Source organism: Staurois parvus, unplaced genomic scaffold (genome assembly GCF_062004578.1).
Source record: "Staurois parvus isolate SC_StPar_1 unplaced genomic scaffold, SC_StPar_1.0 ptg001045l, whole genome shotgun sequence".
Classification (NCBI taxonomy): domain Eukaryota; kingdom Metazoa; phylum Chordata; class Amphibia; order Anura; family Ranidae; genus Staurois; species Staurois parvus.
Genome location: NW_028318841.1, coordinates 6,547,500 through 6,574,349, shown reverse-complemented (window position 1 = coordinate 6,574,349; position 26,850 = coordinate 6,547,500). Strand labels below are relative to the sequence as shown.

The 26,850-nt window shown below is 42.8% G+C and overlaps 1 protein-coding gene across 2 annotated transcripts in view; it reads left to right on the top strand.

Moving 5' to 3' along the window:
* Positions 1-4,289: 4,289 nt before the first annotated feature.
* The window catches only part of LOC149440944 (UAP56-interacting factor-like), a 48,514-nt gene continuing 25,953 nt past the window's right edge, over positions 4,290-26,850 (top strand). For both annotated transcript variants that reach the window (XM_089657978.1, XM_089657977.1), the window contains exon 1: positions 4,290-4,447. In XM_089657978.1, the coding sequence (XP_089514104.1) occupies positions 4,369-4,447 (79 nt within the window). In that variant the 5' untranslated portion in view covers positions 4,290-4,368. The remainder of the gene's footprint in view (positions 4,448-26,850) is intronic.

The window sequence follows — 26,850 nt, the reverse complement described above, 5'->3', positions numbered from 1 at the left end:
TCCCCTCCCAAAAGAAATGTAAAAAAAACAGCAGAAAATATTAAATCAACAAAACATGAAATGTCTACATTTCTTTAAATTTGAAAAAATAAGTGCCATAAGATGCCACCAGCACCAATATTAAAGACAAAATCAGTGTCATGGACAGACTGTTTCTGTGGCTGGCAGTGGCAGGGTGACAGTTGCAGTGAGTGGAGGATGATGGATCCACACTCTGACAGATCCCAGGCTGGAATTCCCCAGGCAATGGGGGGAGATAAAACTCTGTGACAGCAGGCAGCCCAGTCAACACACCCACACAGAGAACACCTGAACTGAGCGATCCCACACAGTGACAGATACGACACAACACACCACCACCAACACTGACACAGATCAGCAGGCCCAGCAGGCACTACAAGAGCAGGCTGTGAGATCGTGATGATGTCATCACTCACTGACATATTGCACATGTGATGGTTGGCTGGCCGGGTCACACTCACACAGACACAAGACATCAGAGTCAGACATTACCTTCCTCCGCAGACGCAGCTCCCCGTCTGCTGTTGAATGGGAAGAGAAGGGCTGGAACTCCACAGTGATCAGCAGCTGCCAGCTGGTTTGCAGTAAGGGCCTGAGTCTGAGAGGAACACTGGAAGGAGCTGCAGATCAGCTGCTGCACTGGCCCCAGACACCCAACATCTTCCTTTGTTCTTTCTTCCTCCTCTCTGCTGCCCCTCCCTCAACTGAAGGATCATTCATGATGTGGCAGCATCCTACACAGAGTGCTGGCCTGTACTGCGCCCAGGTGCCCCTAGGTGGCAGTGCACCCTAGGCAGCTGCCTAGTTTGCCTAGTGGAAGCTCCAGCCCTGATAGTACTTTGGCTAATCTTTCTATGTGAGGTCTAAGTTTAGCTGTGAGGTTGGACAGACCACCGCTTCTCCTTCCTCAGCCAACCGACAACACAGCTAGCAAGAAGACACCTTTGACTGATGGCATATCTCCAAGCACTTTCCTGCTTGACTCAAATATTTTACCTTACAAACCTTCCCCCCTAGCATTCCTTGTGAGATGTTTTTCTCAGGAGAGTGCTTGAAGATGGGGAAAATGCAGCTGTCTCCTTGCTAGCTGCGTAGTCGGTTGGCTGAAGAGGGATGTCCTGTCTGACCTCACAGCAAGCCATTAGACAACACATAGGAAGATGGGACAAAAATACTACACGTCTCCGGGGAAACAGAACACATTATTAAAAATTGAAATGAGACTTTGTCTTTCACATAGAACTAAACTCTGGTAATGAAATGACAGTGGTGAATTGCCTCTGTAGTTTAGTTACTCAACTAGTTTATCAATAATACTTTTCCACATAAGAATTTTAAACATTTTTTTAAACTCACTTCTGTGCATAATTAGTCCTCTTTTACTAGTGTTTTGCATCGGTGCTCAAGTTCCAAGCACACTGACTGAGCTGTCAACAGCTCTTGATGAAGGATTCTGATTGGGAGCCAGCAAGATGGGCTCTTGGCAGGTTGGACTAGTGTTCTAAAATATTGAATTCTTCCAATTCAAATCCATCTGATTCGATGGATCGATATAGATCGATATAAAATATATAGCAATCTCTCGGGAAAACTGCAAAATTTATCGAATTCTCCCAGACCAACGAATATACAAAATTAATTCTGAAGATACAAGACAAATCCTGAAAATAAAGTTTCTGGCGTGCACATGTCTGCTAACAATGAACTTCTCTTAGTAATTACCTTTTCATCTGTTAAATATACCATTGAAAGCATTTTGTTATATCCATTCAACAAATTGATCATGTTAGAAATTCAGAGCTTTCCTATGTACACTTCCTGTTATCTCAATGTGCACACAAAGATTGCTAGTGGGAAGTTTGAATCCTTCCATGTCTTTGAACATGCGCAGATATGCTAACAGACTATGCCAGGACCCAAAGGCTAGGTAGAGCCTGTGGAGACATCTGCGCATGCGCCATAATGGTGGTGCATAATGGGGGGCAGAGCCACATGGAAGGCAGACTGAAGTTCTGCGTTAAAATCAGAAACAGCAATTGAAAAAAACTACAAGTCCCATCTGCCATCGCAGCAGAGTGACTCATAGTTCTCATTGGAACACATGGGTGGTGATATCAGCGATCTCATAGTCAATGGATGCTTCCCCCAGCTCTGTAACTTAAAGTGGAACTTCTTCTAAATAAAGGTAAGTCCTGCTTTATCTCCTCCCCCCTCTTTTGGAAGTTTTTTTTTTAAATGGATACCTAGTTTTTACAGGTACACACTCCCTTTTTTGCTGGAATCGCCTAGGCGATCACAGTGGAGGTTTACACCCCTCCCTGCCCGCAACCTCTTGGAACACATCACAAGTCCCAGGAGGCTGCAGGTACATTCACAAAGAACAGCACGACTTGAGGATATGCAATGTTGTATGTATGTTGAGGTGGTAAAAATATTTGAATTGCTATCATTCCTATTTCAAATAAATATGAACGTTTATTTAGCCAAAAGACTTAAAAGAATTAGAACATATATGTTGACAACAGTGGTTGCAAGGAATAACTGTCAGACATCCAGCACGTTTCAAGATACAGATTCTCTTCTTCAGGGATATACCTGATGACTGTAAGCTATATTCTACAATACAAAAACGATATGTGTAATAACATTTACAAAGAGTATATTGTCAAATATTCTCACATTAACAATTATACCATCTGAAGAGAGATTCATACTAATCCGTATAGATAGAAAAATCAGAAAAACTTTCAGCAGACCAAGAGTTGCATATAAACCACATGCTGGGAGATGATACCATCTGGGCCACCCATCACCCCCCCCCCCCCCCGTCCCCTGCCCGCACCACTACAAAACGCGTTGGATGCCTGACTGGTATTCCTTGCAATCACTATTGTCAACATACATGTTTAATTCTTTTAAGTCTTTTGGATAAATAAACTTGTCAATCTTTTAATATATATAATTATACTTGGCTCTTTGTTTAGTAGTGCCTTACAGTTGCATAATCTTTTTTGGGGAAACAGAATGAGTATATGCAACGGGGAGCCGGCTGTGAAGCCGCAAGGAGTCACAGCCGGCTTCCAAAAGTAAACATGGCGTCACTGGGGACTTGAAGACCAGAGAAGAACTGACCCGGTGAGGACAGCCCTGGATTCCTGGACAGGTAAGTGTTGCTTCATTAAAATCCAGCAGCTACAGTATTTGTAGGTACTGACTTAGGGCCCTTTCACATGGGATGGACTACGCCAAGTGGATCCGCCTGCTCATCGAGGAATCTGTTTGCTGATCCCCTCTGAGAAGGCGAATCACAGGTCCATTTTCATTCTGCTTGTGCAGAGCGGACAAGGACACAGTCCACTGTTCTCTATGGGGCAGTTGGATGTAAACAGACCACCTGTCAGTTTACATCCGACTGTCATCCGATCCGCTAGTCGGATGGTGAACAGATCCCCATCCATCTGTTTTCAGCAGTTCGGATTGGATGCAGGTGGGTGTAAATGGGTGCATGTCCATTTACGTCCGGCTCCCCATAGAGAACAATGGGTGGCCTGATCAGGTCTGCCTGAAAAATATGCAGGCGGACCAGTAGGGGCGGACTGACCATTTGGAAACTAGGGCAGTGCCCGAGGGCCCGGGGTCAGTAGGGGGCCCCATGAGATGCCCCTGGTACCCTTTTCATAGGCTTTTTTGAGTTTGGGCAAGGACACAGGGGCCCCATGATCCCCTATTGCCCGGGGCCCCATGAGTTGTCAGCCCGCCCCCGCGGACCAGATTGGTCTGCCTGTGTAAATGGGCCCTTATCATTTTTTTTTCAGACTGAAGAAGCTTGCAGAGAGAGATGTGGAACTTTCAGTTTAGAAAGGCTGTTATGTGTCTGTACCTGTGTATGTACCTGAGCCAGAGTAATACTCTGCAAGAGACAGAGCATTTCACTTCTGATCCACTGATTTTCGCTGCAATGCTCAGGAGGCTCAAATGCAAAAAAAATAATAAACACACAATTTTTCATTTAGAATCTGAGTGCATTGATTACTTTTTTTTCAAAGGTTGGAATTCTCCTTTAATATGTGTGCTGCCAGACAGTTGACATTACTTTCCCTTTAGCTGTCAGTGGCTGCTGAGATGCGACCCCTATAGGTGGCCAGTGTGTTCTCCGATCTCTCCAGGGACGTTGAATGAAGTACAATTGTACACACGCCCCGCACCGTCAGGCGGAAGGTGAGCTCGGCTCTTCTATGCCCCTATTTGGCGTCCTGTGCCCCTGGCAGCGATCCGAAGCATGCGCCGGCCGGAGAGGACAGGATCAGCTCCTCACCGCCTGTGTGATCAGCCGGAGCACCGCCAGCCATGGAGGACATGGGAGAGGAGCCGGGACAGCCAGGGGAAGGAGAGCTCCAGGACAGCACCAAGATTGACATGTCCCTGGGTAGGAGATCGGGGATTCTATGAACTCTGATTTCATTGTATACAGAATCTGATGAGTGGCAAGTCTGGAGTGTCATTGTCACACTCTGGAGACTTGTATCCTTAAAGTCAGTCTATTCTCAGCTGCGGGGGCTCATTCACACTTGCATGTAGGCGATTCCCAAGAATTTATGTTTTATACTTTTTGCTCACATTTTTTAATCATGAAGTACCATACAGGAGCTTCTATGGGGCAGAATTGCTCATTTTTGGTTTTATAGACCTTTATTATGAGAGCGCCTGAAAAGGGAGCGTAACATGCATTTCTCACGTTTTTTTCATGTGCTCCCATTAAAGTCCATGGGACCAGAAACACCCATTTTGCTTCAAAAGTAACTCATGTACTGTTTTGAGATTCAGATGTTGAGGTACAGAAGACTGAACGCTCAAATGTGAACAGGGACCATGGGATTTGGCTCGTTGAGCATTTTGGAGTCTACAGCTACGAAGGGCTCATGTGTGGATGGGGCATTAGAAGTTGGCTCACACCAGATGCGTTGCGCTACGCTGGGCAGCTTCGTCTAACGTAGGCACATAGGTGAGAACTACCTATCATGGTATGTTGATCACATAGTAAATAGGCTGCTCTGATTGATTGGCCTCTTCACCTTGATCCATATCAGCGATCACAAATTGTGTCCCAGGGGGCGCACGGGGGAAGGGGGGGGGGGCGTGGTTCTGGGAGGAAGTCCATGGAAGCCCTCCAAGAGCTATCCAACCACACTGTAGCCATTTTTTGCTTATAGCACGGTCGGGAACTGGTTAAGAAAAGGTGGGCAGACTTAATGGACCTCCTGGCTGTTTTGTAGTCTGTGCTTTCTTGAAATATTGGTTGTCTGGCACTCATACTCTAGCTTCAACACTTGTTCCCAAAGACAGGTTTGAGGGTGTAGTGACACATATGTGTTCTGGTGACACATTACACGCAATAAACCAGCACATTACAACACATAGAAATGAACCATCTGTGCATCATGGGGCACTACATGGGGCACTACATATATAAAAATTGTTCATGTCCATTAAATTTTGTTGTGGTATGTCATTAGCTCATTGAAAATGAATAGGTTGCCTTCACACAATGCTTAACATGCAAAATGTCACACGCTATTGGGTCGTGGTAATGTGTCACAACAGTCTGACTAGATCTTGACTTTGAAGACGTATGACTTTCCTTGGACATGTTCTGCATACTAGTTTCAGTTTAGCTGCTGTAAAAATATGGAAAACTGTCTCTCAGCATAACAATGAACTGTTTTGTATTTCCATAAATATGTCAGGAAGGGCATGCTGCATTTTTCTTTTATTTCAGGTTTCTTTCAGTAGCAGAAGTGCAGTGGAACCACACTCCAGGGAAAGACTGGAATACCTACCTGGGCCAGCACTTAGGTCATGACCTATTGGGGGTCAGCATATTATGGGTAATAGCCGGGACAGCTTTTTGTCTTCAGCAATACCACCTGTTGCAGTTCTCTTGCTAACATCTAAAAGGTTAAGTCACCTATACCATTGTTTGCCAAAAACAGCCCCAAGCATTACAGGGTACTCAGTGCATTTCTATGTAGTGCAAAAGAATGCTTACTTTTTTCAGTGCATTTCATTCCTCCCCTCTCTGTCCTGCAGATGGCAGGATATATGGAGTATTCAAGGTGCTGCCCCGGAAGCTCACAGATGATTACTCAGCTTCATTCCCTACCCATGCATGCGCAGTCTGCTCTTTGCTCGCAGCTCAGTGTTCTTCAATTTTGGAGACTGTGCATCCAACACTCAGTACATCCAACACTCAGTACATCCTCCCATCTTCAGGATGGAGAGGATAAGGCAATGAAATGAGCAGCTGAAAAAAGTAAGCACAGTTTTTAAAAAAACATAGCACTACATAATTACGTACTGAGGAAGCTGTAATGCTTGGGGATATTTTTGGCAAAAGTCAGAAAAGGTAAACTTAAGCACCCATTCACACTTGAGCATAATGTAAGTAGGCTATGCTACAGCTTTTTTGTGTGTTTTAGCACATTTTACGCATGAAGCACCTATCAGGAGATATTGAAAAAAATGCACACTGCATTTTTGCACGTATTTTGTATGTTCCTATTGAAGTCAATAGAGCAAAAAATGCACCATTCTAGTTTAAAAATAACACATAGGTTAAGCTAAGCTCTGGGCATAACACATTCTCTCAACTAATCAGTTCAGAAGTTTAAAAACAAATGAATCTAATAGCCCAAAAATGCTAGCCTTACCCCCCAGCCATATAACATCCTGAATCCTGAGTTGAAGAAGGAGAATTCATCTTCAAGTGTCCATATCACTGTCTACCATGGACACTAGCTGTTGGCAGTCCAGTAGAGGGGAATCCAGAAACCTGCGGCGGTGTAATGATGTCATGTGCAGGCAACCAGTCAGCACAGGCACAGACTGCAACACTGGATCAGCAGTTTTCACTCTTTGAAATGCCACCAGCAACAGCACGAATGGCAGAGTTAGGTGACCAATACATTTTAGTTTTTTTTTTTTTACTGGTCATCAGTTGAGAAGCTAGTAAGGGGGAAGCTTTGCTTGGACATGGGCTGTAAAGGTAGGCACCAAAAGATGTACACATAACCTTTCATTTCTAAAAATCCTCTACTGCATACCTCAACCCGTGAACACAGCTTGAACAGTATGAAACAGCCATTTCTAGCTCTGGCACAAACCCTTCTGTACCTCTTTCTGACATTAGAGAGATCCGCACATTTTAGTGGCACATGTCAAAGTTCTGAGCTGAAAGTCTCTGTTTACATACTGAGTGCATCCAAGCAGTGTACAGTTGTCCATCTTCCTGCCTGAGTCTGTTATGTAGGGGATGACAGAAGCGGATATCCAAAAAATTCAGACATTTATGATAAATATTTGTAAATATTTGTGAAAATTAAAGGAAAACACAGCTGCATTAAAATATTGCTTTTTTATTTATCTACCTGGTATTCAATTTTAAAGAGACACTGTGGTTGATTTACTAAAGGAAAGTGCAGTTGCTTCAGAGCTTAGTAAATGAAGCGAAGCTTCACTTTGCAGAGAATACCCGAGCACAATCAAGGAAAATTTAAAAAAAATATAAAAAAAAACAAATTTGCTTGCAAATGATTGGATGATGGAGGTCAGCAGAGCTTCTTCTCATTCACCAAGCAGGAGCAACCACTCTTGCAAAGTACTCAATGTGCCTTTAGCAAATCAACCCCAGAGTCAAGAGTCAGAGATAGTGAGGTGGATTTTTGAACAGTTCCCATCTGACCAATTCTGGAATCAAAGACAGGACCTGCAAGGCTGATAGAAGGACACAAATGCCTAGGTGTAGGAAATGGTGACTGGAACTCAAGAGCGTTGATATCAGATTTGCAGGGTACAGCTGGTAATACACCAAGAATGCATCTGGTTTGGATACAGGTGGAGTTGGGCATAGGTCAGGATCATGAACAGACAAGCAGTGGAGCTCCAAATCATAAGCAGAATCAAAGTAATTAAATATAAGAAATTAAAAATTGTAAAAAGGCAGGCTTTTTATTTGCAATAAAGTATACTCACCTTCATAGTCACAATCCTCTGCGGAATATACACTGAGATGCAAATGTGCAGCTCAGTTTATATACCAGTATATTGCCAGTGTGCTGGGATGACTGCACTCCCATGCATCCCATGACGGCCCATCAAAATGGCTGAAGACTGGTGTCCTGGAAGAACCAGGGAGAAGATTCTACAGCCGCCAAAGGCTTTACAATCACCCCACAGTTTTACCTATTGTACCACTCACCCCTCCCTCCTAGATTGTAAGCTCCAAGGAGCAGGGCCCTCAACTCCCTCTTGTATTGAACTGTATTGTTACTGTATTGTCCCCCACTATAATGTAAAGCGCTGAGCAAACCGTTGCCACTATATAAATCCTGTATAATAATAAAAAAATAATTGGATTGTTGGAGCTAAGGTAAGTATTTGTGGCTTAGTTACGCTTTAAGTCGGAAACAGGCAGAGGTTAGTAACATGCAGTCAGCAAGGTTGGTGAGCAGAATCTTGGTCACATGCCCTTTCAGTGATAAAGATACAGCATAAGTTCAAGTTCAGAGATCATGGGTCAGAGGAATACAGCTGAAAGATAATTCAGCAATGGAATATCAGAGGTGGGCAACTGTGGCCCTCCATCTGTTGTAGAACTACAAGTCCCATGAGGCATTGCAAAACTGACAGTTACAAACATGACTCCCAAAGGCAGAAGCATGATGGGACTTGTAGTTCACCAACAGCTGGAGGGCCACAGTTGCCCAACCCTGGTCTATGGAATACTTAGTTTTAAATAGCCCAGTTTGCACTAATGTCCCTGGTGGACAGGCACACACATCCATGCACATGCTTTAATCGCCCATCTGACAAGACTTCTGTGCACATAAATGTGCACAAATAAAAAATCAAAAATTGTTATTAAAATGAATGGCCTTGCGACAGGGACTCTTCTTTTTATTGGTTTTTAGCATTGCACAATTATGAAATAATTCTATGAAAACTTCTTATTGCATGCCATTTGTAAAGGACTTGGTGTTTTTTTTGTGACAGTTATTATAGTTGGACAGGCAAGTGGCACCTTGGCTTCTCAGACAGAATTGAGCTTGAAAGCCTGCAGTGACAATGAACAGGATCTGGGAATCTCTGAACAAACCTCTGGGGCTTACAGTTCCACAGTAGCTGACATGTCGCAGTTTGCTTTGCCTTTCTATTTCCAGGGCTTCTACTGAGTGCAGCCAGTGACTAAACAAATATTAAGGATGTAGTATGAAGTTCTCTTTTTGGCATCGGCTAGTTTGACTGTGAAGGAGTATTTTTAGCAAGATATGAGACAACACATGGAAACATATTTTAGACGGATGACTGTTCAGGGCTTCAAATGTTTTCCATGTGACTGTAATGTTGAGACCCTGAGGCCCATAGACTGATTTCAACACTTAAGTGCAAACTCAGGTAAAAGTAAAAATTATTATTGAAACCACTAAAACTACCCAGGAGACACTACAACAGTGCTAAAGTCAGAATGTCTTCTCAATATTCATTAAAGCTGAACTCCAGGAATTCAGCCACTGCTGTCATACTATGATTTAAGTCCAATGAGGTGTATGCCACCTTGTGGACTTATCTCTTTAATTTATAGCTGACAGTTTTATGGAGCTCAGGGACTATAGCTTTCCTATAGTCAGGGGCTCTGAAAGGAGAGACACTGATTTCTCAGCAAGGGGTGGACTGACAGCTCATGGGGCCCCTGGGCAATAGGGGATCATGGGGCCACTGTGTCCTTGCCCAAACTCAAAAAATCCTATGAAAAAGGTACCAGGGGCATCTCATGGGGCCCCCCACTGACCCCGGGCCCTCGAGCAGTGCCCGAGTTTCCAAATGGTCAATCCGCGTCTGTTCTCAGCATAGCTGACCTCCCCTCCAATGTGAAATCCAAAGCAAAGGTTAACTTCTCCACTGTCCACCAGTATAAAGGGGCTTTTCTCCTTTAGGCACCAATATGAAAGGACATTTTTTCCACAGACATCTACTGTAAGGAGACAGTACAGTTTTCATCAGTGCACCTCCATCATCCCCATTAGTTAATCTTTTTTGTCTATTCTTCTATGTAAAATGTTCTACAACTTACTCATCATGCTGATATAGCATTTATCAACCTTTTTTATCAACCCAGTCTAAAATGAAAAAAAAAATGTAAATGTTACTTATTATTGGGAAACCTCAAGACCCCCTCCCCCCCAGTCTAAATTGTAAAAAAAACTGTCAATGTCACTTACTGTTGGGATACCTGAATGTGGGACAATGCAAACAACCACATTCACCACTTCATTACCAGACACTTTTACTTCCTTCCCTTTGAACACACTTTGAATGACAATTACTCAGTCCTGTAACACTGTACCCAAATGAAATGTTTATCATTTTTTTTAAACAGATAGAGCTTTGTTTTGGTGGTGTTTAACCACTTGCCTACTGGGTACTTATACCCCCTTCTTTACCAGGCCAATTTTCAGCTTTCAGCGCTGTCGCACGTTGAATGACAATTGCGCGGTCATGCAACATTGTACTTATATGAATTTTTTATCATTTTTTTCCCACAAATAGAGCTTTCTTTTGGTGGTTTTTAATTGCCAATGGGCACTTTACTTTTTGCTCTATAAACAAAAAATTGCAAAAAGTTTGAAAACAAAAAGTTTCTTTGTTTCTATTATAAAATTTTTCTAACAGGTAATTTTTCTCCTTCACTGATGTGCATTGATGAGGCAGCACTGATGGCGGCTAATAGGCGGCACTGATGGGCACTGATAGGCAGCACTGATGGGCACTAATAGGCAGCACTAATGAGGTGACACGGATAGACGGCACTGATAGGCAGCACTAATGAGGTGTCACGGATAGGCAGCACTGATAGGTGGCACTGATAGACAGCACTGATAGGTGGCACTGACTGGCATCACTGCTGGGCACTGACTGGCGGCACTGGTAGGCATTGACTGGCACAACTGCTGGGCACTGACTGGAACAACCGCTGGACACTGACTGGTGGCACTGACTGGCAGCACTGCAGGGCTGCACTGCTGGGCACTGGTGGGTGGTACTGGTGGGCACAGGTGGGTGGCACTGGTGGGCACATGTGGGTGGGCACAGGTGGGTTGCACTGCTGGGCACAGGTAGGTGGCACTTCTGAGCACAGGTGTGTGGCAAGGCTGGATGATACAGGTGGGTGCACTGCTGGGCACAGGTGGGAGCACTGCTGGGCACAGGTGGGCGGAACTGGTGGGTGGCACTGCTGGGCACCGATCATCAGGGCACTGATCATCAGTGCCCTGATGATCGGTGCCGATTTCTGCTCTGACAACTGCCGGTTCTCGGCAGTACTTTCATCACGCTCTGACAGCATGAGGAAAGTGCAGCAGAGAACAGGCAATTGCATTTCCTGGTGATCAGCGTGTCATTGGACACGGCTGATCACGTGGTAAAAGGCTGCTGTGATTGGCCTTTTACCACATCACGTGATCAGCTGTGTCCGTAGGACACAGCAATCACGGAGATCGGCAGGTGCATGCCCCCAGGGGCGCGCAGGAGAGCGCGTTCTGGGAGGACGTCATATGACGCCCGCCCAGAACTGGCTGGCCGCAATGTAGCCGTCGGTTATCTGCGGTTGGCAGGTGGTTAAAGACCACTTTTTTTAATTCTTTGGTAAATAAATGAAAAAGACCAGACATTTTGAAGTAAAAAAATATTTTCTTCATTTTGCAAATAAGTATTTTTTCTTCTTCACTGATGTGCGCTGATGAGGCTGCACTTATGGGCACTGATGAGGCTGCACTGCTGAGGCAGCACTGATGGGCATTGAAAAGCTGCACTAATGGGCACTGATGAGGAGGCACTGTTGAGGTGGCACTGGTAGGCTCTGATGGGCACTGATGGGGCTGCACTGATAATCAGAACACTGATGAGGCTGCAGTGATAATCAGGAAACTGGTTAGGCTGTACTGATGATCAGAGCACTGTATATCAGCATATAATATTGTACTCAATGTGCCCAGCACAAATCCGGCTCTCTTGCCCTTACACATGGTCTCTGTGTGAGGAAAGGAGAACAGATAACCAGAAAAGGAATTTAGTCTGTCTACCCTGTGACAGCTGTGATTAGATGCAGCTGATATCATGGTAAAGGGCTGATGTGATTGGCCCATTATCCTGATCTTTGATTAACTGTGTCCAAGGCACACAGGGGTCACAGAGTGCTTTCTATGTGATCAGCGAGCTGTTGATATAACAAGGGGGTGAGGGGATGCACTGGATACCTTTGCTGCCATTGTACTATTGCTGGGTGTCCAGTGCATTCTTATACCTTTAAGGAGGGGTGGGCTTCCTGCAGGTATACCTGGCCTTAATCTATCCATTATTATATATGCAGGCTGGCTGGCAAGTGAGTTGGAAATTTTTGTTTGTTGTTTTTTGACATGTGTCACCCTTCCATGTACTCCTTGCTGCAAAGACCAGTTATAGATTGGGGAGGTTGCCAATTGTTTGCACTGCAAAACAATTATTTTTAGAAATAGCAATAAATAATAGAATCCAACTTGGGATAAACAGTGTACATGGGGGGCAGGAAGGCACAGTACATGGGGGAAGCAGGGTACATTGCATGGGGAGGAGGGACCAAGGCACAATATGTGGGACAAGGGCATATTACATAGGAGCAGGACACATTATGTGGGAGCAGGGCACATTACATGGGAGCTGGGCTCATTATGTGGGACCAGGGTGCATTACATGAGAGCAAGCAGGGCACATTACATGGGAATAGGGCACATTACATGAGAGCAGAGCACATTTTGTGTGGGAGCAAGGCACATTGTGGGGGAGCAAGGCACATTGTGTGGGAGCAAGGCACATTGTGGGGGAGCAAGGAACATTACGTGGGAGCAGGGCATATTACGTAGGAGCAGGGCACATTATGTGGGAGCAGGGCACATTACATGAGAGAAGGGCACATTACATGGGAGCAGGGAACATTACATTCCAGATGATGTCACATACAAGCATTTTGGATGAACAGGAGGGGAGGAGGGGCCGTACAGTGGCTCCTGCTGCTGACAGAGAAAAAGAGATGCAGCCATGCACAACACTGGATCTCTTTTCCCCTCTCTTCCTCTTCACACAGGGAAGGGGGAAGGAGAAAAATCTATAAAATATTTTTTCCCATGGACTGCATTAAGGTAAAAAAAGTCTTGGCTTTAATTTTTTTTGCATCAACTTTATTGCTATTACAGGGGATGAACAGCGTCCCTTGTGATAGCATGGGCTATGACAGGTCTTCTTTAATGAGAGATCTGGGGTCTATTAGATCTGATCAAACCAAGATTGGAAGTACCAATTGAGAGGCTGTAGAGCTGCTCAGATCACCACTAAAGTAAAGCTCATCACCAGCTGAAAATGTTGTTACCGGGATGATGGCCACAGCTGCAGCCATCATCCTAGTATAACCACCCCAACTCAGGGATGAACGTGTATGACCTATGGGGTTGAAGTGGTTACGCTGGCCATACATGTATTGACGTTCAGTCTATTCCTGCAGAATTGGTTGAAAATTGGTGAGTAGGGGGCCCTGTTGGCACCATCCAGATCGACAAAAGTTGATTTTTCAGTTGACTCGAAGAAGCCAGGTAAAAAAAATATCAGTCAAACAGCACCTGCATCTAAATAATTGCAGATGACGTTCTTATATTTTGACAACTGACACAGCAATAGCCCACACTGGGAGTTTCTTCCATCAATGCTTTTTTATCGTGGATGGAGGCATCTGTTAGATCTGTTTCATTCAACCTGCAGGCTTAGATCATGTCGAAGACAAGACTGCGTCTCTGAATCATTGACCAGAACAGGAATTGACTGCTTTCTGAATTTCCTGGTCTTTATACAGTAAATGAAAAAAGTTAAAAAACTGAATAACAAGTACATGAAATTGCTAGTTGTTGAGATGTCTTGATGATTCAGGGGCTTTGTGTCACCAACTGGTTCATAGTCAAACTTCCAACAAGAATCAAAGGCAGAGGCAGCCAGGAAACAAGCATTTACAAACAGAAGTCATGAATTGCAGCCTCCACAGTTCTCTTATGATAGGTTATAGTATACTGTACGATTTATCTTCCACATCTCATCCACAAGGCATTCACAACATCTTTATAAATAGGTCCGACATTCTTCAGTGTGTGCATGCCAGGTCATGATACATAATCCACGCATGGCTAAGTGTTTGTACATTCAGTCAAACTCCATCTGTCATATTTGTAGTACAGTTTAGGTTAATGGATGGAGTACAGACACTGGACCTCCCCAAGTTTAGAAACCAAACCATCTTTGTTACTCCTACCAACTCAGCTGATGTATTTCTAGTGTTCTATTGCTGACATATACATTAATTTTATATACCTTTTGGGGGAGATTAGAGCAGAATTTTCAGGTATTTTTTTAAAAACATGTACATTCAATAATGTTGCATGAAGGGATGAAGTGTTACTTATTTTTTGTGAAACCGATTTGATAGAAAAATTTATAATTTACTGTATTTGCTACAAAAATTTTGCTAAATAGGTGCTTTCAATCTTGTTCATTGACTGCTTAAGTGAAATTTGCTAGTTAAAAAACCCCATCTTCTTAAGCTATATATACAGTATGGTAGTTTCTTTAATTTATTGCTGCTTGTATTTGTGTTTATCCCTTTTTTGTTTTTGTTTATGTGTGCTGTTGATATCCATTTTTTAAAATGTACAAATTGCTATTTATTTTCATTCTGTACAAAATAATAATAATAATAATAGACCATTTTGGGCACAAGAACAGGTCTGGAATAGATGAAATGAGCTTCTGTAACTCTCAGGTCATTTTAAAGTGTATTGCACAAAAATTGTGAATATTCACAGGAATATCCTGATTTTTCCCTCAAATTGTGGTGAAATGAAAACTTCTATTTTGCTCATCCATGTGCACATCTCTATTGTTCAAAATTCTTTAGATTCATTTCCATTTGATCCAAATTATGAGAACAAGTTGTAATGCCCCTTGAATGTCGGCTTTCATCCCCATTTTCGTGCTTAAAAAAATCATATTTAAAATGTAATATCATATGTGCTCTAACCTCATAAAAAAGAAATGTTCTAACCTGTCTTATGCCCCCCCCTCCCCAGCCACCCACCAGCATTCTAACATTAGAGCCTGACAGGGCTGTACACATGCAGTACAGCAATGCGTTGTGGCTGTGGATATTTTAACTTAGCTTAACTTAACATAGACTGCAAAGTTTGACAGATGGCAAACTTGCCCATTGAGCACTGCAACCATGAGCCAAACACTTGGCTCGTAGTTGCAGGTGGTCCCACAATGTAAAATTGCTATTTGACAGCTTAAAAAAGTGGGAAAAACAGGCATCAGGAGTTGGTAGCTGTGTTTAAATGCCTGCCAGTCACAGCTGTACCACCCTCTGGAAAGCAATCAACCATGCACCCCTTCTCAGAGGGTGGAAAGCATTACAGCCTGCATGAAAGAACCCTAAATGACTGCCTTATCAAGACAGTGAAACACTTGTGGGCACTTAAAGTGTACCTAATGCCAGAAACATTGTATTTGGTTTTGGATAGAAATCTCTATTAAGATTTTATTTTTGAAGAGAGTACCTATTCAATAGGCTTTGGAACATTTTGTTTTTTTTACAGATTAATTTGTTAATTGAAGAATTTGATTTTGGATGCATTCAGTAATGGACCTATTTGTTTTTGAAATTTGTTTTGTATTTTCGGCAGTCATTTAATTTTATAGGGAATAGCTCTGGTTGTTAAGGAGAGGGTGGTTCCTCAACAGCACAGGGATCCCACCCAATCCATATCAGGTTCATCATTTCTGGTATGGATTTTTGAGGGGAACCCCATGCCAGAATTATAAACAAAATAGCGTGGTGCTCCCCCCCCCCGCCCACACACACACACAAAAATAAAATCTATAAGGTGCTTTGGGGAAGGAAGCCCCCTCTCCACCCCATTAAAAAAAAAAATTGGCTTGAGTCTCCCCTTAAAATCTATACCAAACCTAAGTGTTTGGTATGGATTTTGGGGGGGACCCCATGACTTTTTTTTTGTGTTTTTTACCATGGGTTTCCTCTTAAAATCCATACCACACTCAAAGGGTCTGGTATAAAATCCATCAAACAGAGCTAAATGATTGCCAAATGATTTTCATTTCTATCCATCAAATCCTGAGATCTGCAGAGATCTGCTACACAGCACACCATGACTCAATATTCTCGGTTAGAGTTAGTGGATGCACTGCTTATACCTCCCTGTCCTCATGGGGCTTGCTAATTCGACAGTAAAGGAGCAGCAACAAACCTTCCCTTTATTAGTATATACACATTCAGAGGAACCTGACTGACCTCCATTGCTACCTCCTTTTCTCAGACTCAGTGCTGTTAAAGAGGGAATAACAAGACACTTAAATAAAGTCACATTTAGGTACTACATAAGCTGATAAACAAAAAAAAGTAAAAATTAAATACAAGTGAACCTGTCCCCAGGGGCGGACTGACCATTTGGAAACTCGGGCACTGCCCAAGGGCCCAGGGTAAGTAGGGGGCCCCATGAGATGCCCCTGGTACCTTTTTCATAGGCTTTTTTGAGTTTGGGCAAGGACACAGGGGCCCCATGATCCCCTATTGCCTGGGGGCCTCATGAGTTGTCAGTCTGCCCCTGCCTGTGCCCATAACATACACACTGAATTATTTACATATTTTAAACAAGCAGTAAGAGCACAATAAAACATATCTTTATTCATCTCTGTATTCATAAGCATTGTGAAGTTAAAGCATTCCCCCCCCCCCCCTAAATTATCCTTTGCAGTGAAGCTGTGCCCACACTGCAAGGGTTAATTGCTCACTTATGTCTAGGGACCAAGATAAGGAGATGTAGTGTAGCTATACTGGTCCCAACAGCTTCTACACCCTGCACTTTAGCAGTCTAGAGTCCTGACATCATCAAGACTGGAGCACAGTTCATAGCCCTGCTCTGGATGTGAGAATGCAGAGGGACCGCCACATTGGTGGGAACTGTTGCCTGTTGGGGGAATGGAGGATCTGGTAAGTAAAACTGTTTCTTCTCTCCCTTAGCCATTCTATCCAAAGCAGAAAAAAAGTTTTGGCTGTAGATATACTGCATTTTAATGATTTATTAGTGAAAAAGAGAGCTGCGATCATTGACATCCGGGGCTGTTCTGCTCAGAAAGGGCCTCCTTTCAGGAAAAGATGTCCTGGGAAAATGAGAAAAGACCTCCACTGAATAACACCATGCACGCTTACCAGATGTACATGACCTTCTGATTAAAGAAAGGGCATGGAACGCTTTGGTATATGAATCCCATGGAGGATTCTTTAATCAGAAAATTGTCACATTGGGATTCTTTATTTATTTCAGGTGCTTATATAGTGCCGTCAATTTATGCAGTGATTTTACATATATATTGTGCATTCACATAAGTTGCTAACCCTCAAGGGATTTACAATCTAAGGTCCCTAACTTACATTCATATATACACATACATAATAGGGCCAATTTGAACAGTATCCATTTAGCCTGCCAGCATGTCTTTGGAGTGTGGGAGGAAACCAGAGTACCTGGAAGAAACCCATGCAGGCACAGGGAGAACATGCAAACTCCAAGCAGGTGGTGCCCTGGTTGAGATCTTAACAAACAACTCTAGCACTGCCAGGTGGAAGTGCTAACCATTAAGCCACTGTGCTGCCCATATTCATTTATGATTTTGTGATTTTTTTAATGATAGTTTTTATTTATTTATTCTTTTTTGTTTTTGCTATACCATAGCACATTTTGTTTTCCACATATTTTACTATGTCAATATCTCATTGTATGTCTGCAAGTTTTGGTCTATTAATATTTTGGTACACACTGGTGCAGTGCACGGTTTGATTAACACATAAACTTCAACTCTCGAACCAGAAATGTTTAAAAAGTATTCATATATTTTACATGCAAGTCGCCATAAGTGATCATAATGTAGCATTTACTTCTGATCAAAGAAATTGTTTCACTGAAACAACTTGAAACCTGAATCAGGAAATTTTGTATACATTGTGTTGCTGTTTAATATTCTGCCATAACTAGAGCATGCATGTATTCATCTTCAAAGAGATTAAAGGCTTTGATATGCTATTTCCAGCTAGATGCTGTATATCACTGAGCTTTCTACGTGTCAAGTTTCTAAAATGCAATGAAAAAAGAGCTGTTTCAAATCTTGGGTATCATTTTGTACATGGAGCTGCAATAAAGCTGACCAGCATGACAGAAATAAACACAGTCATCCACAGAGGAAGGACAATGACATATTGAGGAGACTTTGCAGTGATTTTATGTTTGTGTTCAAATGTCAGTTTTTGGTGGAGAGGGTGGTTTAAAATTATTGTATTCATTTTTGTTTTACTTTTTTTCACTTAACTTCATTGCTATACATAGGGGGGCTGACAAGCCCCCTATGTGATAGCATTTTGCTGTGACAGGTTCTCTTGATTGGGACACAAGGTGTCTCATATACCTCTAATGTCTGCCCTCTACTGAAGATAATGAAGCACAGATTGTGCTCTCTTCTCTACTTCTTCAGCCACAGTGGCCTGATCAAAAACTAGACGTAACGTAATACAGGTCAATTCTGGATTCTTCTGAGCTAGGTCCATTTAGGGGTGTCAAACTGACGGCCCTCCAGCTGTTGCGGAAATACAAGTACATTCCTCTGCCTGTGGGAGTCATGCGTGTAACTGTCAGCCTTGCCTCATGGGACTTGTAGTTCCCTAACAAGGGGAGGGCCACCAGTTTGACACCTGTAAGAGAAATTAGTGGGGACACACACCATGCTGACCACAAGCTTGGGAAGCATGACAAAGGGGGTAGTGCATTTCAGGGGTCTGTGAAATCCATCTGGGAGCTGTACAGCAGCATCACAACATCACTTCCATCTGAAAGCTGACAGTAGGCCAGTGAAATGTAACCCCCCTGCTACTGCTGACATAAGCCTTGCACTGATGGCAGCCAAAGGGTTAAACCAAGCATTTACCTGCCTTTAGGTGCAATGTGTTTAGCTGCATTTTGAGAATATAAAATTCGGTGTGTCAAGGATCTTATTAGAAACTGTTAATGTGGCTAAATGTGTGTGTAAAAAGTGATCTGAGAGGCATAAAAGGGTTTTTTTTATGCTTCCCAGCTAAACATAGGAATGCCATTGTGAATGTAGCCTAATAAGTCTATTTTATATATTTTTATATACTGTTATATTATGTAAAAAATATATTTACTATGTTCTGTCCACATTTATGCATCCTGATGCATATACAATTACACACACTGGCTGCATTCTGCATTGAACTCCAGGCTTTGCAGAGCATTGTTTGGGGTGTCACTTTGCATTACCTCTTGCTCAGACACATACAATGACATTCTGTCTCATTCTTTCACAAATCAACTTCTAAGTAGCTTGTTCTATTACTTGGACTATATTCACCCTTGAGGGGCTATTTCAATTTCTAAGAACAGAGAGCTGGGCATAGACACAATAAATAGTAATACATTAACCAAGAATAAGGACAGCAATTGTCAAGGACAAAGGTAAAAATTACATGTATCCCCCAGTATGTGGACATTCTTTCTAGTGAGTCTTGACCTCTTCTCCTTTTGCTTTAACATTAGTTTGAAAATAGACTTAATGCATTTAGTTTATTATTCTCTTTGTCCTAAGGAAACATTAGACAATTGTTTTGTATTTTGTACTAGCTCTCACCCTTGAGGATAGGACCAGGCCATTTTTTCATATAAAATTTGACTGTAGCTTTTTCTGCAGTGAAAAAGGACATGTACTGGAGCCTTCAAGGTATGTTGTGCTGTTATGAAGATTATCTGAAGCCATTCAAGGCTATACTGATGTCAATGACTGAGTATGTAAAGGTGAAGAATCTGTTATTTGGCCCTCTGGCATCCACAATGCTCTAAAAAGTAGAACTGTGGGATGACCTATATGTCTTTGCAGTCCTTTGAGATTTTGGCAGGTCCCTCTGCTCTGATGACTTGTTTGATGACAGGCAGATATCTCAAGCTGGACAATCAGAACACCCCAGTGTCCTAAAAGCTGTGGATATGGAAGTACACAATAGGCTATCATACATAGATGGCATCAAGTGTGTCCACAGAAACAGACAGTTTTACACATGCACCAGGGGTTCATTTGAATTCAATATTCATGGATACCTAAAGGCCTACTCTACCCATGACAGATATTTCAATTTAGCATACTTGGTGAATAGTTTAGTCCTATGCTGGCTTCTTTCTTTTTTTTAGGAACTCTAATGAAAATTATTCCCTTGAGAGCTCTCATCTCTTCTCAAATCCTATGGTGCCAAAGACAGGTGCCTTTTCTTCCTCTGTCTCAGACTGGCCTTGGTGGTACCTCCATTTGTGTCTCGTTAGAGGATCCTGAAGTCATAACGGAGTGAACTGAAGTCCTTAAAGGATAAGTTCACCTTTTAGACAAAAATAATAAATGCAGATTTTTGCAGGTACAAAAAATGTGCATTTATTATTTTTGTCTACAGGAGCCTGGAAAGCATTGCACCAGAGATCAGTAGATCGCTGATGCCATGAAGGTCTCCTGCAGACCTGTCAGAATATCTGCTTGCCATACAGAATGTAGAAGCAAGCAGATATTCTGACAGGAAGCTTCAATGACCTACCATGGGGCTCGACAGCACCATGGTAGTTCATTGAAAATTACAAGCTCACAGTCGCTAAGGCTGTCGGAACTTGCAGTTCATTCATTCACGGAACTCCATGAATGATGCGGTTGTGTGGGTGGAGCCACGAATGGCCATGATGTTTTCAAATCTGACAGATAGTAAGGGGAGAAGTTTCCCTGTACTATCTGTCAGAGGGAGGAGATGGGGGTGGTGGCAGCTGTGGCGGCTGTTAAACCCATAAAAACGGGTGGAACATGTAACAAGTTCCCAAAGGTGAACGTATCCTTTCCAAATTTGTTCTTTGCCCGTTAATGACAGCATACAGCAGCATATACTTATATTTATTGGGCCATCAGAAGTGTATTACACGAAATAACTCTCTTCTCATCCCCATTTGACAGCACTGGGTTCCTGCGTAATCAATTATCAAGCCCCAGTGCAGTCATTTGGGAGGAAGGAAGTGACTCACAAGTACCAGGTATTTCTTTTTACTCCCAGCAGCTGAGCAGGGCAGCGGGGTAACAAAGGAGAATGAATGTACAGCTGGGAAGAACAGCAGTTGAATTACCTGTTGCTTTGTTCATGTAGAGCTTCTTCTTCTCTTTGCTTCAGGTGATCAGATAAGTGGTGGAGAGACATACGTTTAATCCTTTTGCATATTGAGGATTTAGCCCTTGTGCATGAGATGCCCAATGTTTTGGTGTGGGCGGAAGGAACAGATACGCATACAGTCCTACTGCAGTCAACCTGTAAAGCTCTGTGGGTGGGTGGTACATTGAGTGGTACTGACACATAGGGTCATATGTACCCAGGAATAAATGCTGATAATACAAGCCATCTGCCAAAAGTGGGGCTGGATGGTGCGCCTGTGTCTTCTGCCCACACCAAAACTCCAGGATCTCATGCACTGGTGCCAGGGCCGTGGATAAAGGGGTACCACCAGTCCTCCTTTATGAGGCCCAGGCCAGCAGGGGGGCCAAGGCAGTTGGGTGAATTGGACGTGGGCAGAGAAGGTGATCGGCAAGGTGGGGGGGAATACTGGAACCGATCCCCTGTGTGGCTCTCTCTAAAGCACCTTAAAGCTGGCTTCTTCTCCTCTCCCCCCATTGTCTTTCAGCTGCTGTAGAGAGAGCCATACAGGGGATTGGTTCCAGTAATTGCCCCTCTGCCCACACCCATCTCCCTCCCTATACACCGTACATTTCCTCCTGCTGCCAAAGCCTTCCTGTGTGTCCCCACCTCTACAGTGCTGCCAGCTTCCCTCTTCTCCTCCCTACTGCCAGCTGCAAGCACATAATAGGATCCTTCAAGATGGAGAGTGGGGGAAGGGTCCAGTGAATATGTCACATTTACCAGCCTGCAGGGGTAGAAGAGAGCCGGCTCTGAGACAGAGAGCCAGCTCTGAGACTGAGTGCTCGCATTAACCTCAGAGTGGCACTGACCAGAGAGGGGAAGAAGAAGCTGCAATCATTGCAGGTGGCATTTGTGATCTGTGAGTACAAGGGGGAATAACCTCAGAGCTTCTTTTCCCTCCTCAGACTCCCCAGACCTCCCCCCTCCTCCTCAGACCCCCTTCACCTCCTTTCCCAAGGTTGACATTTGTCCATTGCAGGAATGTGCGTATAATTGTGTGCATTCCTGCAACATACAGCCCTTTTGCAGGCGTGCAGTGATGCCATTAATAGCTATTGGCACGTTCACACACCTTTGCACTCATCCACCCAAGCCAACATGCATGGTGACAAAGTACCATGCATTTTGGTGCAGTACAATTTTTATTTTTTATAAATTCTTTATGTTCAGCACAATTTTTAAAAAGGTTCTTTTGTGCATTTTTCATGTGTAGGGCAGCTCATTGAAAAGAATGGGCTGCCCTATACCAGCTGTGCAAAAACAAGCCTGCTCTGTGACATCTGCAAAGGTGTGAATGAAGCCTTAAGGCTAAATACAAAATAAATAGCACTTACTTCCTCTACCAAAATCCCAATAGATTGCTTAACATTCCTTCCCCTGAAGTACAAACATAGTAATAATAATAAGCAAACTTAAAATAAGTGAATACCCAAAAATATCCAACAATATAAAGTCCCATACACCTAAAGTCCAAAGTAAAGTTCAAGTATCCAAAATCTTTACAAGTGATCTCTCAATTAGTCTTTATCCCCGGATCAGATTGGTGATATACTCCAGAAAATCTTCAAATACCTCAAAAGAAAAAACTCAACATAGTATATTACCCCAAATATAAAAAATATATTGTGCCACACGTGTCACATGCAAAATACAAAACTAAAAGTGTCACAGCAATCGTGAGATCTCAAGGGTATTAATTGAGTTAGTAACTCCACTGCACACAATATAAGAAGTGCATAATTACCCCAATCATAGATAAAATCAGCATAGAATCCATACTATAGATGAAAGTGTCTCCACACATAGATCCATTATCTTCTCCAGCCTTTGCCCATAGACTTCATAAACAGATCAGGGATCAGTATATGTATTAAAAATTTAACAATTTTATTGTAGCAACTTACATTCAAGTTAGATGAGCGCAGCTTCCATGTACTGGGAACGTCCAAAAAGAACCCACTCCTTAGCGGTGACTACTTTACAGCCCCTTATTAATACAACAGAGAGAGCCAGGCAACATGGGAGTCTCCAGGGTTTGAACAGCCGCGTGTTCCAGAATCCAAAATGGCCGCCCCGGCACTTCCGGAAAAACGTCAATACGTCACAACGTCACGTGCCCCGGACGCGTTTCGTCACATGTTGAAAAAGTCCAGATGTGACGAAACGCGTCCGGGGCACGTGACGTTGTGACGTACTGACGTTTTTCCGGAAGTGCCGGGGCGGCCATTTTGGATTCTGGAACACGCGGCTGTTCCAACCCTGGAGACTCCCATGGTTGCCTGGCTCTCTCTGTTGTATTAATAAGGGGCTGTAAAGTAGTCACCGCTAAGGAGTGGGTTCTTTTTGGACGTTCCCAGTACATGGAAGCTGCGCTCATCTAACTTGAATGTAAGTTTCTACAATAAAATTGTTAAATTTTTAATACATATACTGATCCCTGGTCTGTTTATGAGGTCTGTGGGCAAAGGCTGGAGAAGATAATGGATCTATGTGTGGAGACACTTTCATCTATAGTATGGATTCTATGCTGATTTTATCTATGATTGGGGTAATTATGCACTTCTTATATTGTGTGCAGTGGAGTTACTAACTCAATTAATACCCTTGAGATCTCACGATTGCTGTGACACTTTTAGTTTTGTATTTTGCATGTGACACGTGTGGCACAATATATTTTTTATATTTGGGGTAATATACTATGTTGAGTTTTTTCTTTTGAGGTATTTGAAGATTTTCTGGAGTATATCACCAATCTGATCCGGGGATAAAGACTAATTGAGAGATCACTTGTAAAGATTTTGGATACTTGAACTTTACTTTGGACTTTAGGTGTATGGGACTTTATATTGTTGGATATTTTTGGGTATTCACTTATTTTAAGTTTGCTTATTATTATTACTAAGCCTTAAGGCTAGTTTACACTTTAAAAGGTCTTTTCATTTTTTTTGTCAGAGAGCATTTGACAGGCGGTGAGGACGCATCATGTCACCTCCTCACTGCCTGTATTATCCCCCTAAAATCAGTGCCACTGTGCCAAAACTGCATGCATGGTAAGCTGTTTCAGCTCAATCCCATTATATTCTCCTAGATTGTAAGCTCGTAAGAGTAGGGCCCTCTTACCCCTCGTACGCTGTCTGTCTTTGTTGTACTGTGCCATGTATTGTCCCCCCCTATTGTACAGCGCTGAGCAAACCCTTTGGCGCTATATAAACTCGTAGTAATAATAATAATAATATTCAGCAAGTGGCACTGCCTGTCAGATGTCAACGGGGATAATTTTTTTGCAGCACATGTGTATACCCCCATACAGCTGCCTTTGCAGCTCAAGGGGGCAGTGGGAAGGCAGAAAAAAACACAGTTCAACCTCCTCTTTTTACTGCACCCCCTCCCCCAAACACAAGTGTAAGCCATGTTTTTAATGCCCCCAACCTGTCAGCTGAACAGAAAAATGCAGCTTCTCAGGGCTGTACACATAAAATGTCCTGATGCTTTGCTTTGCTTTGTTGCAAAAATTATATGGAAAGGGGCCATGCTGCAACTGCCTGCAGTGATTTGGTCAGTGGGGTAAAACAGGCAGCAAGGAGGTGACAATATCCCCTTCTCACCACCTATCAAACCATGCCATGGATCATTCTTCAGAGGGGCAGCAATCTTTTTGCCCCCCTTCCTTTGTCAGAGCCTTCCAGATCCCTTTAGTTCTGTGCACCCCCCAGAGCCCACCTCCCCTTCTCTTCTTTATTCCACTGATAGTCCCCCTCAGACTGACACCTGTGATTCAGGGGCAGTTTTTTCCCACTGACACTAATGCAGTACCATTGTTCCTTTTAGCTACATCACTGACACAGGGACATGTTATCCTTCCAGTGACACCACCAACATAAGAGCATTTTTTCCTTCCAGTTACACCACTGACACAGGGACATTTTATCCTTCTAGTGACCTCACTGACATAGGCATTTTTTCCTTCAAGTGACACCACTGACACATGGGCATTTTTCCTTCCAGCGACACCACTGGCACAGTGACATTTTTCCTTCCAGTGACACCACCAACACAGGGGCATTTTTTGCCTTCCAGTGACACGACTGACATGGGCGTTTTTTTTATTTGCGCCGCTGTAAGCTCCATATTTTGTACTGATTTTAACTCTTCAGTTTTCTCTGGTGTACCACAACTATTGGTACTATTTCAGCACATGCCACAAACATTTCGGTGCATTTTTGATGCATTTTTTATGCATTCCACTGTGTTTTTTTTATGCATTCCAGTTCATTATTTCCGCTCTCTTTTTCTTCAATTCAAATAGGGACATATGCCTTGCAGTGCATTTTCGGTGCGTTCCAGTGCATTTTTGATGCGTTTTACCATGTTCCAGTACAGTTCTGTGCAGAAAAAAATGCAGCATGTTCTACTTTTTTTTCTGCAACTGGAACACACTGGAACTGCAAGCACTGATGTGAACTGTGACCCTGACAACCATATAACCTACGTTTTGTGCATTTTGGATGTAGTAAAAAAGCAACTTAAACGCATGTAGTGTGAACTGGCCCTAAAAGATTTAAACAGCAAGTGATTCAACCAAATAATGTGAACTCACAACAGAAACATTTTACATGGCGTTGACCTTTAACATGGAAAAAAAAGCTTTCCGGAGTTGTTTACTCATCACATTAGCTTTCTCTTGCCACATTAAGTAATTTCAATCGGCTGTGGACCATATCGCATACAACGCAGCCGGCCACCGCCATTGGCAGCTGTGTTCTCCCACTCACTCCGATGACACAGGCCTTGCCTGACAGCAGCAGTTGCTAGCAGGAGAATCTTCCTCAGCTTGCACTGGCTGGCCATTCTCAGAAGAATCCTGTCAATGTGCACAGTAATTACTCTTCTGTCTACTTGATGGAGGAGGTAACAAGGACACATATTCATTATGCAGTCTGGGCCTTAAAGAGCTGCCTCGCCCACCATATTATTAAAAATGACAGAGCACTTCACTGAGATTCTTCCCCCTGTCTACATTGATGTGCATTTGAAGAGTCACGATTTTCTACAAATTTAGTATATTATTAATTTTTGTTGTGTCTGTTATTTTTGCAAATATGACAGCATCAACCAAAATTCATATAATTTGTCTGCACTTCTGAATACAATAAATATGGTGTTCAGTAAATAAAATAAAGAGTATTTGCTATAGAATGCCATTTAATAAACTGGAATACAGTATATCGTATGGTGGTCTTTATTTGTATACTCCAATAACACATAAACATTTTCATTTAGGGCTTATTTACACTACTCTGTTTTCTTAGACAAAAACACATGAATTGTACCGCATAAAAATGCTTTTCAAGTAGAAATCTAACATATGTGGGTTTATTTATTAATTTCAGGTACTTATATAGCGCTTTCAA